We start from the raw sequence: 10,026 nt of genomic DNA, 5'->3' as shown, positions 1-10,026 counted from the left end.
GGCGCTATATATATACACCACACAACACTAAAAGGAAGAGAGAAAAGAGACACTCTATTCTTGGGAATCGAGTCAAATCCACTCTCTTTTTTCATTTCTTTTTTTTTAAAAAAATTACAAATAATAATTTGAATAGGAATCCGGCTAATTTTTTTTATATTGTTTAAATACATGTGTAATACATTGTTATTGGAAGATTTGGTTTTTTTTATATGGTGTTTTATTTAAATCGGACGGTCCGATTTGTTTGAAGAAAAAAATAAACTACAAATCGGAGGGTCCGATTTATTTGAAGAAAAAAATATATTACAAATCGGAGGTCCGTTTCGTATTTTTTAATTTTTTTATTTATTATAAAAATCGGACGGTCCGATTTTAACATTAAATTTTTTTTTTATTTTCGAAATCACAAATCGGACCATCCGATTTCTGATTGTTGGTTTAAAAAATGAAACAAATCGGAGGGTCTAAATTGTTTAAACCATACCAGCGTAAAACTCATCTCTTCTCACATCATTGTGAGATACACTCCTCTCTCTCTCACATAAAAAAGAAAAAGCGGTAGAATGACAAATAAAATCTTAAAAATATATATTTAGAATAAATTAATTTAAAAAAAAATATTAATAAATTTTTTTAAAATAATAAATACGAACAAGTTAATTTAAATTTAAATTTTTTATTTTAATTATAAGAATTCATTTAAAAATAATATATTTATATTCATTATCTTAAAAATTTTATTCATATTTTTTTAAAAATTTATTTATCTAAAATATAAATTCTCATAAATTTATTTATCATCGTAATCTGACGATTTAAAACAACAACCTGCTTTGGTAAAAATATTTTCATAACATATGAGATATTATTGGGTTGATATTATTCCAATATATAATGTAATGTAATTTTATGTAAAAAGCTAGGTTGGTGCCATTCGATGAAATCCCTTGGTTATGGAGCCCCTTTATGGTAATTACAACTTTTGTTCTTATTACTATACCTTAATGCTCGCATCTTGGTTTGGTTAGCTTCTTTGTCACTAGTATATAAGTATAAGTTTATTTAACTTGCTTGAAATATGAATTAAAAGGCCCTAACATAAAATTGCATATTTTAGGGAGCGTGATTGGCTTGTCCGCACGAGCGGGGTGCCTCGCTTCCCGAGCATAATGATCATCATAATCCTGTGAATTCCCACTTAATTAACCAAATAAAATCAATCATCTTCACTATTCTATTCTATGTATTTCCCTCAATTTGCCATTCTTTATTATATACCTACTGCAACATACCAGAGTCGGTATGAATATTATACCATTTATTTATATAACTCAATTAACAAACACTGTATAGTAGTTTTTGTCCTTGCTTCAAGACTCGAGGTAGCTTGACCAATTTGAATGCTTTTACATTTGCCAAAGTTGAATCTACCTTCAATAAACTTCTAACTAGCTAGATAGTTTTAAACTTTTAATTTAATGTATACATACATAGCTTGACATATTTAGCTGTGTTTAATTATATATGGTGTTGGCATGTGGAAAACAGAAGATATAACACGGCACATGATATATAGTATAGATTTGTTGAAGAAGAACAAGGTAAAAACATTGGAGAGGACAGAATAAAAAGGATTAAATTATTAAGAAAAATAAGGAAGCTAAGAGAAGGAGTGAAGAGGGAAATAATAAGATAGTAGACCACATGATTGCAGCCAAACGGGCGTGGTCGCTTTGCAACTCCAACAAAGCTGCTTTTATCACATGGCCAACAATTTCAAACTCACCTTATTCCCATTTGCATTTCCATACACATAGTAAATACCAAATAAATCTTATATTTATTTCTACTTTTTTTTTTATTTTCCACATATAAGCTCACAATCACTTATTATTCTTCTTTATTCTTGAATATTCTATGCAATGTATATGTATATGTATAACACTCTAAATAATGTAATGGGCTTAGGGGATTGAATTAGGACAAATACATAGACAAAACATTGGTAGAATTGTTAGATCATGTGCCCTTGCCCAGATGCATCTCCCCAATTTTTAATATTTATCATGATTTTCCTTGGTATCCCTAATATTCTCTAATGTCTTCTCCTTGAAACAACAAATAATATTCTATTTATTTTCTCTCATATAATCCTCTAGATTCTCTTTGTTTTTTCCCCATCTTCTTCCAATAAGAAAGCTATAATACTATCTCAATTATTTTTCTATTTTTTTATTTTGTTACAGTGATACTTTTTCTTTTTCTTTTTTATATTTTTCCTGTCTAATAAAACAAATAAAAAGAGCCAAAACTTTGTTTGAGTTGTGTCACGCATTTATTCGGCAAATACATTTTTAGGCCTTTAAAGGCTACGTAGAAAATTACAGCACATTTCCAATAGTAGGTGAAAATGAAAAAAGTGTTGCATTTTCTTTCACCCCTCGTTTTCAATTTCATTGTCCTGAAATTTTCTGACTGTGGTCCAAACAACTCAGCAAGAAAAAAGTTACTATGGTATTACCACTTTACCAGCCTTCAAATTTGTCCTTTTTAGAAAAGAATTTGAGTGAGTTGGCTAAAGAGATCACTGATTATTCTCCTTCTTCTCATGATGGTAAACCATGATGAGTTTGTCTCTTTTATCAATGTTAATAAGAAAATCATTTTTACCTAGCTAGTAGTAGTGCGTGGTCTTGATCATACCATACTATAACCAAAATACATATAAATCATTATAATAATAATTACATTAAATTAAATTGAATAATATCCACAAAAGAAGTAAAATTGTTTTGGCATAGCAAAACATATTCATGAAGAATGTTGGTCATAATAATTTTCTATAGTCACTGGGACCAGAAACATTCTCTGTAGCTTCTGTCTCCTTGACCACCTTCATTTCCATTGCTACATTGTGTGTGGTTTAATTTGCTCTAATGAAAATTCCTTGCATCAATAATTAATCAAACACACCCTTTAATTTGCACTTTGCTGATTGCTCATTAGTGTTAATGTAGCTATATATGTATATATGGGACAAGTGTACCTTTTTAATGTTTCTAACTTTGGATAGAATGAATTTGTAGCAACCTTCATTGTCAGGTGAAGTGGTGGTTAACGTGGGAGTCTACATAATTAGCCACATTCAGTGTGTTGTGCACGTTTTTAACCAATTCCGAAGCAAAATGATGTTCAAGGCTAAGGCCAAATTCCCCATTTTCTGAATCAATTATTATTACTTCTTATCACTACTTATGAGTTTTTACTTACATAGCCGATTTCCAAGAATAGTGTTTGTTGTATCTACTATATTTTATGAAATGAAATAGTTTGCTTCATGTTTACGACAGAGCCAATCATATGAACAATAAGGCCTTAATTAATTAATTGAAAAACAACAAAATTCAATTTTTGTTTGAAGCTAATTAATTAACCAACAAAGGTGGTTGCTGATTGGTGATCTACTATGGACATTGCAAACAAGGAATAACTAACTGTTTTCTTTTCTTTTCTTTTCTTTTATTTTTCAAATCAAAACTTTGGACCAAAATGAACTTTATGATAAGGCATGCTAGTTTCAACATGGTGTTTTTTCTTGGGCCATATCACTGTCCTTAATTAAGGTAGGGGACCATGGATGAAAAACAGAAAGTTGCATTGTGTGATTTCAATGGAATGATATAGATATAGTTTTTAGAGACAAACAAGATTTTTCAAGTCTTAAACTATGCATGCTTGTGTTGTATCTGTCGGAATCAAGAAACAACATGGATATCCATTTTGCCTGCTAAAGTTGGTAGCATGCTATATGCTGTTTAATTTAGTTGGTGATGAAAGTGTGAAACTCCTAGAGAGATCTTGAGAATGAACAAGTCAAAAACTTATAAAGACCAATGATTTTTCAAAGGGATATATATTCTTTCTCAATTCGGATAAAAGTTGTAGAGAATACTATTGATGACAACAACTCAGTCTGATTATATTAGTGTGGCAATAATGTGATCATACAATATATAATCATCCATCAAATAGCATACAGTTCAAAATTGATTGTCAAAGTTAAAACACTATGAATAATAGGAAAAACTATGAAACTATATTATATCTTGATATGCAATTATGCATGCTTAAACACATGAGAAAATAAAATTGACCGTTAGGACTATATGTTCTTTAATGATTAAAAAGGTTAAAACACATTATAATATCTCCTTTCTTGCTGTGATATTTTTGTGGGTCTTGGAGCTTTAGGCTTTTGGGTAGGCATGGGACAGCCCAAAACCTGCATTGACTTAGTGAAATTGATTCAAGTTCATGAGGTGTGTGTGTTGGGGGGGTCCTTAGTTTTTGCACCAATTAATAGTTGCTGATGCAACTTTGGTCAACCTTAATTATTTTGCAAAGATGCAAATGTGTATGTTTTATAATTGCTTTTGATGTTATGATTTCTCCACAAACACCATCATAACTCATAAGGAGGCTCATATTTATTGCCTCCATGCTGGGGCCTTCCCCTGTGACCAAAAGAATCCTATCATTTTCACAATAAACCTTTTTGCATCACTTTAGTCCCTTCTTTTGCACTGTGAAGATCCAACCAAATATTCTGTATCATTTTCAGCCACTTTATTTATCTTGTCATTCTTACATATTCCTTCAAATCATCACTTGTAGTGTACACATTTTGACACTTTGACACTTTGACACTTTTGACATTAATTACATTAACTGCTACTACCACTTTTTTTTTGGTAGTATATACTAAACATATTTGAGGCCCAATATTTGTTTGGCCCAACTTTTAGCCAAAATCTTCATGTTGGGCCAATCAGAGATCAAGCCCACTATGAAAGCCAGTGGCTATGGACTAATGTTGCAGTTTAATTTATTTTATCCCAAGAAAGCCCATATCTGATTTTGTTTTGCTGGCATGACACGTGGCATAAAGGGTCAAACCAGAAGCAGACAGATCAGTATATATATAACTTGGTTAATGGTTATTATGCAGCTGATTCCGTCATTTTGGTCATGAAAGATTTCTCTTGTTATCAAGCATAGCATTATTATGAGCTTTTGGTGTTGGATTGTCACAGTTTACTCTTGAGGTCCATTCTTGATTTCTTGCTACAAAAATACAATATAAGAATTGACTTCTTTCAGGTACTTATTTTACTAGCTAGCTAGTGATTAATCATTCATTACATAAATGACATATACGTTTGCTTTTGAATTATACATATGATTTTTTTAGCCTTTGAGTTGAAATTTGAATCTTAGTCGTACTGCATAAGGATAGATATGCTTTTGAGACTTATCGTTTGTGATATATCAATGTTCCTTGACTATGTCACAAAAACAAAGAAGGAAGTGATTGGAGGCTTTATATTAATGTGTTGAAAAACTGTAAACCACTAAACCTCCTACCCCAGACAAAAATGTCAGCCGGACAAGATGGATTTCTAGGCCGATCGAAGGCGGAATGGACGCCGACTCGCGACGCGTACTTGGTGGAACTACTCAGAGAGCAGCACAAGAATGGAAGAACAGCTTACAATGAATTCAAGAATGAAGTGATTAAGGCTGTCACATGGGATTTCAACAAGAAGTTTTGCTTGAACTTGGAAGAGAATCAAATCAAGAATCGATACAATGTTATGAAGAAAGATTATGGTGTTGTCAAAACACTACTTAGTCACAAGGAATTTGCCTGGGATGAAACTAGGCACATGGTTGTGGCTGATGATAAAGTTTGGGACAGTTATATTATGGTAACTAACTAAGTATCTTCATTCTTCAAGGCATATGTAAGTTTATGTATCAAATTTTGGTGTTATGTTTTGTGTGCTACTTTTAGGTAAGATGTGAAGCTAGACCTTTTCGGCGCAAGAGCTTCCCTCTGTATAAACAGATGGCAATCATATTTGAAGGTGAAGCCACGATCAATTTATCTATGGTGTTTGTGGAATTCAATAACAAGTTATGGCTTGTTGAATGCAGGGGAAAGAGGCACTCCAAAAGCTCATTTTCCAAGTGGAGCAATAGCTACAGCAGAAGAAGGAAATAGCTACACAGAAACGGTCCGGTCTTCAGAACCATGTAATCTTCCAACACAAGTAATTGATGGCACGCTTGATTCTGATTCGATAATCCGGATCAACAACCTGCGAATCAAGAAGAACAAATTTGTCAGTCCAAGCGAATCATTTCGCAAGAAAAGAGCACACTGCAAATTTGGCGAAACTATAGAGAACGTCTTGTATGAGGTTTTTACAGCAGCTAAGTGCAAAGCCAAGCAGAGAAATGAAGCCAATGCAACAATGTATAAGAACTGCTTGGTGGAATTGCAGAAATTGGAGGAGTTGGATGAGTTTGAGTTTGCAAAGGCTGTTAATGCTCTTAAAGATGACAAGAACGCCATTGCTTTCATGACTATAAAAGGGCCTAGACGTTTAACTTGGTTAAGGTCTTTATGGCACTCAGAGCAGTAACATTGATAGTCAATTTGGCAGAATTAGACAATCATGTTTCAACAAAAAATTCTATTCTTCTGAGATTAATATTTACCTATGCATTCTTTATTCACTTGGGATCATATTTGCTATGACTAATTTATGATTTATGGGAAGAGACCACTTCTCTTTTTAAAGCACAAGTTATAACAACATGCAAAATCTTGGAACCAGGAACACTCTAGCATGGGGTCCCTTGCTTATTGGTTACTACTGACAGACAGTTAAGCTTCTTTTATAGTTTTATCAAAGCAAATCTAATTTCTTTCTAAAAAGTGCTACCTTCTAATGCTATTAATATAAGAAATTCAGTATTAGAAGGAAAATAAGGAAAAGTTGGCAATGGGGCGTAAGTGGCATAGTTCCGTTCTATAAATAGTAGAACCTGTGGCTAGTGTTTAGTGGTTAGTGGTTACTTAAGATAAAGGTTAGCAAAATCAAAAAGAATAGAAAGGATTTTTTTTTCTTTTTTCTTTTTGGCGGTAAAGACTATATTATTATTGGAGCTAACTCAGCTAAGAAACAGTGAAGTGAGTCAGCAAACAGAAACCAGAAATTTACCCAAGCAAGAAAAAAAACAGAAAAGCAAAGCAAAAATAAAGAACCAAAACACCACTCAACTTGATTCACACACAGAAAATAAAGTGAAATTCTGTGATCTGATCAAATCAAAGCTTTGATCTTTGCTGTTAAACTAAGCCAATCTTCCATCCCTCCCAATGGGTCGCCTTGTCCTCTTTCTCACTATCATCGTCTTCTTCGCATTCTCTTTCTTCTCAGGTAACAATACTCTTTCTTCTCATTCTTCATAACCCAAACAAAAAACACTCGGAAACTCGAACTAAAGATTTAAAAAAACCTATCTTTTTGCAGTGTAATAAGGCCTGTTTTCTTCAAAATTCGTTCTTTCTCTTTTTGCAGAGGTAGAATCAGCGCGGTTCAGGGTTATTAACAAGTGCCGCCACCCAATATGGCCGGGGCTTCTCTCCGGCGCCACCTCGCCGCCGCTACCGACCACCGGCTTCCTCCTCAACGCCGGAAGATCGAGGACAATCACCATCCCAAGGTCCTGGTCGGGTCGGATTTGGGCGAGGACACTCTGCGGCCAAGACTCCGACGGAAAGTTCTCGTGCGTCACCGCAGACTGCGGCTCCGGCAAGGTGGAGTGTGGTGGCGGGGGAGCAAAGCCGCCGGCAACATTAGCGGAGTTCACTCTCAACGGAGCTGACGGGCTTGACTTCTATGACGTGAGCTTGGTCGACGGTTACAACCTTCCGATGCTGATCGTGGCTCAGGGAGGGACGAGAGGAGGGTGCAGCGCCACCGGGTGCCTGGTGGACTTGAACGGTGCGTGTCCTTCAGATCTGAGAGTGGCGCGTGGGAATGGAACTAAAAGTGGTAGAGGTGGTGGGGTCGCGTGCAGAAGCGCGTGTGAGGCGTTTGGGGACCCAAGGTATTGTTGCAGTGAGGCTTACTCTACGCCTGACACGTGTGGCCCTTCGGCTTACTCGCTTTACTTCAAACACGCTTGCCCACGCGCGTATAGCTACGCGTATGATGACAAAACCAGCACTTACACGTGTGCTTCCGCTAATTACTTAATCATTTTCTGCCCTTTGCCTTACACCAGGTAATTTCTCTCAGTCAAAATTACTATTTTGACCATATAGTAGATAGTCATAGTGATAGTTATATTCATATATTAGTGTATATTGCTGTATATTAATATTATTATATTTCCTAAGATGCGTTAGTTGATAATTGTGAGTGAGGCAACTGGGCAATTCTTTATGTTTTTAGTGCATGATTGGTGTGGAAGCTTATTGAAGGTTGGATTATTTTTTGGTATTTTCTTTTTTCCAATGTTTCGTTGTCCATGTCGTAGATAATTGACTTCATGTTTTGTGGTCTAAAGTTGAGGGTCCATTCATGGATTGGTTGGGTGAGCTTTTTCCTTTGTGCTATGTTCTCGAATATACTAAATTAATCATCATATACTTAATTGGAATTTGGTAATTTGAATCATTTTTTCATAACAATTTAATTGGTTTACATGTTCAATAATTTTTCTTTGCAAGGTTGGAAGTTAGTCAGCTGTTTTTCTAATTACATTTATGATTTGATCTCTGAACCAATGTAAACAAACTAAAGTCTCTAAGTCTCTTTAATTATCTTAGTGAACAGAAGAAACAAACAAGTTATTCATAATTCCATATGCTTAGAAGTGGTCATGCTTCCTAAAAATTTTGTGGTGTTTTGGATTCTGATGATTCTTATCCTAACACCAAATCATAAAATGGAACCAAAAGGGTATGCACACTCAATATTTCACATACTTTAGACAGTTAGACGTGTCTTCTTCTAAGTAGTGCATAATGTGGCAAAATTGCCAGTGCATCCATAGCTAGTTTTCTTCTTGTATCTCCGGCCTTCGGCTTTTAAGTGTCATGTTTTGGATGGATCTAACATGTGCCATGTACTTTGTTTCGACTTGAACAGCCAAAAGGTGCTTGGAGCAAGAAAAGATGGCGTGCCGCTTCCTCTGGTAAACAAAACTATGATGTACTTATCAAGGCCACACTCTGGCAGTTCTTCATCCTCAGGTCCGACCCGAACACAGAGTATTGTAGCTTATGTTGTCGCCATCGCGGTGGCATTTTTCCTCTTCTGCCCTTGTTTACATGCCTTATGATGACTTCCCTTTTGCATGGACAATTCAGGCAGATAGTGAGGCTCAATCTTAATTCTAGCAACTGTAAGAGTTCTTCAATCTTCATGCTGTTTCGCTCCTCACTTTTTTTCCACATTAAAGTATCAAATGGCTGGTGCTGATTCCACTCAATCATGCAGGACTTGAAGGATATGATGTAGGAAACATTGTAAATTTCTTTTAACTTTTTTATGTCATATCGTTTCTTTGACGTTAACATTGCAATATCCTCTATTCCGATTTTTATGATGAGAGAGGCTTCAAGAGTTTCCAAGTAGTAGTACTCTGGAGTCTGGAGTCTGGAGTCAGATTTTGCAAGTTATGAGAGGCTCTATGGTACTTCAGACTTTATATAACTACAACAAAGGACTGTGTACATTGAAGTTTATGGATTGATGTTTTGTGCAGAGTTCTTCAATCAGTATTAAATTTAAAATTTATACGATAGAAACGCTTGAAGCCAATGGATTTGCATGAGTATCATTGTTACAAGTTTCCACCAATGCCCATACTCGAGGAATGGGAAATAATGTTTGCGTTACTTTTTGGGTATGGGAGCAATGGACTTATCATGTTGCACGGGTCTTGTTGCTAGTCTTAAAGTGTGGCCCATTCTTTGGTCCGAAAAGCATGGCCCCATTAGTATATATCTAATGGATCATAGATAAATGAGTAAATGACTTAAAAAAACACAACTTTTGGGGAGAGAATATATTAAAAAATTATATACCAGAAAATCACCAAAAAAATATTAAAAACTAAAAGCAACAGCTAAATTAGTCATCTGTATAAAATACATGTTGA

The 10,026-nt window shown here is 34.8% G+C and overlaps 2 protein-coding genes across 7 annotated transcripts; both read left to right on the top strand.

Moving 5' to 3' along the window:
* The first annotated feature begins 5,028 nt into the window (after nucleotides 1-5,028).
* LOC107628759 (uncharacterized) lies at nucleotides 5,029-6,557 on the top strand. Of its 2 annotated transcripts, XM_021118019.2 has the most exons (4): nucleotides 5,029-5,163; nucleotides 5,433-5,771; nucleotides 5,858-5,930; nucleotides 6,001-6,557. In XM_021118019.2, exons 2-4 carry the CDS (start codon nucleotides 5,439-5,441, stop codon nucleotides 6,489-6,491), a joined length of 897 nt encoding a protein of 298 aa, XP_020973678.1. In that variant the 5' UTR covers nucleotides 5,029-5,163; nucleotides 5,433-5,438; the 3' UTR covers nucleotides 6,492-6,557. The 2 variants fall into 2 exon arrangements, with proteins under 2 accessions (XP_020973678.1, XP_088365195.1); XM_088509069.1 differs by having other exon boundaries at nucleotides 5,029-5,771.
* Nucleotides 6,558-6,913: 356 nt separating this feature from the next.
* On the top strand, nucleotides 6,914-9,673 carry LOC107628760 (Pathogenesis-related thaumatin superfamily protein). 5 transcript variants are annotated; one of them, XM_021118017.2, is made up of 5 exons: nucleotides 6,916-7,292; nucleotides 7,434-8,142; nucleotides 9,012-9,115; nucleotides 9,233-9,267; nucleotides 9,363-9,673. In XM_021118017.2, exons 1-4 carry the CDS (start codon nucleotides 7,232-7,234, stop codon nucleotides 9,238-9,240), a joined length of 882 nt encoding a protein of 293 aa, XP_020973676.1. In that variant the 5' UTR covers nucleotides 6,916-7,231; the 3' UTR covers nucleotides 9,241-9,267; nucleotides 9,363-9,673. The 5 variants fall into 5 exon arrangements, 3 of the variants coding, with proteins under 3 accessions (XP_020973676.1, XP_016186843.1, XP_088365194.1); XR_015907414.1 differs by having other exon boundaries at nucleotides 6,914-7,292; nucleotides 7,434-8,648; nucleotides 8,697-9,115; nucleotides 9,233-9,673; XR_001617854.3 differs by having other exon boundaries at nucleotides 9,012-9,267.
* The last annotated feature ends 353 nt before the right edge of the window (nucleotides 9,674-10,026 follow it).

Source organism: Arachis ipaensis, chromosome B3, assembly GCF_059453495.1.
Source record: "Arachis ipaensis isolate K30076 ecotype BB chromosome B3, ASM5945349v1, whole genome shotgun sequence".
Classification (NCBI taxonomy): Eukaryota; Viridiplantae; Streptophyta; class Magnoliopsida; order Fabales; family Fabaceae; genus Arachis; species Arachis ipaensis.
This window is presented reverse-complemented; position numbering and strand designations above follow the sequence as displayed.

What these genes read in the sequence shown, in the direction of transcription:
- LOC107628759 (XM_021118019.2), top strand. Translation starts at nt 5,439, where the DNA reads ATGTCAGCCGGACAAGATGGATTTCTAGGCCGATCGAAGGCGGAATGG. An exon ending in TTTGGGACAGTTATATTATG is followed by an intron (nt 5,772 to 5,857) that starts GTAACTAACTAA and finishes TGCTACTTTTAG; the next exon opens with GTAAGATGTGAAGCTAGACC. An exon ending in GATGGCAATCATATTTGAAG is followed by an intron (nt 5,931 to 6,000) that starts GTGAAGCCACGA and finishes TGTTGAATGCAG; the next exon opens with GGGAAAGAGGCACTCCAAAA.
- LOC107628760 (XM_088509068.1), top strand. Translation starts at nt 7,232, where the DNA reads ATGGGTCGCCTTGTCCTCTTTCTCACTATCATCGTCTTCTTCGCATTC. An exon ending in CGCATTCTCTTTCTTCTCAG is followed by an intron (nt 7,293 to 7,433) that starts GTAACAATACTC and finishes CTCTTTTTGCAG; the next exon opens with AGGTAGAATCAGCGCGGTTC. An exon ending in TGCCCTTTGCCTTACACCAG is followed by an intron (nt 8,143 to 9,011) that starts GTAATTTCTCTC and finishes CGACTTGAACAG; the next exon opens with CCAAAAGGTGCTTGGAGCAA.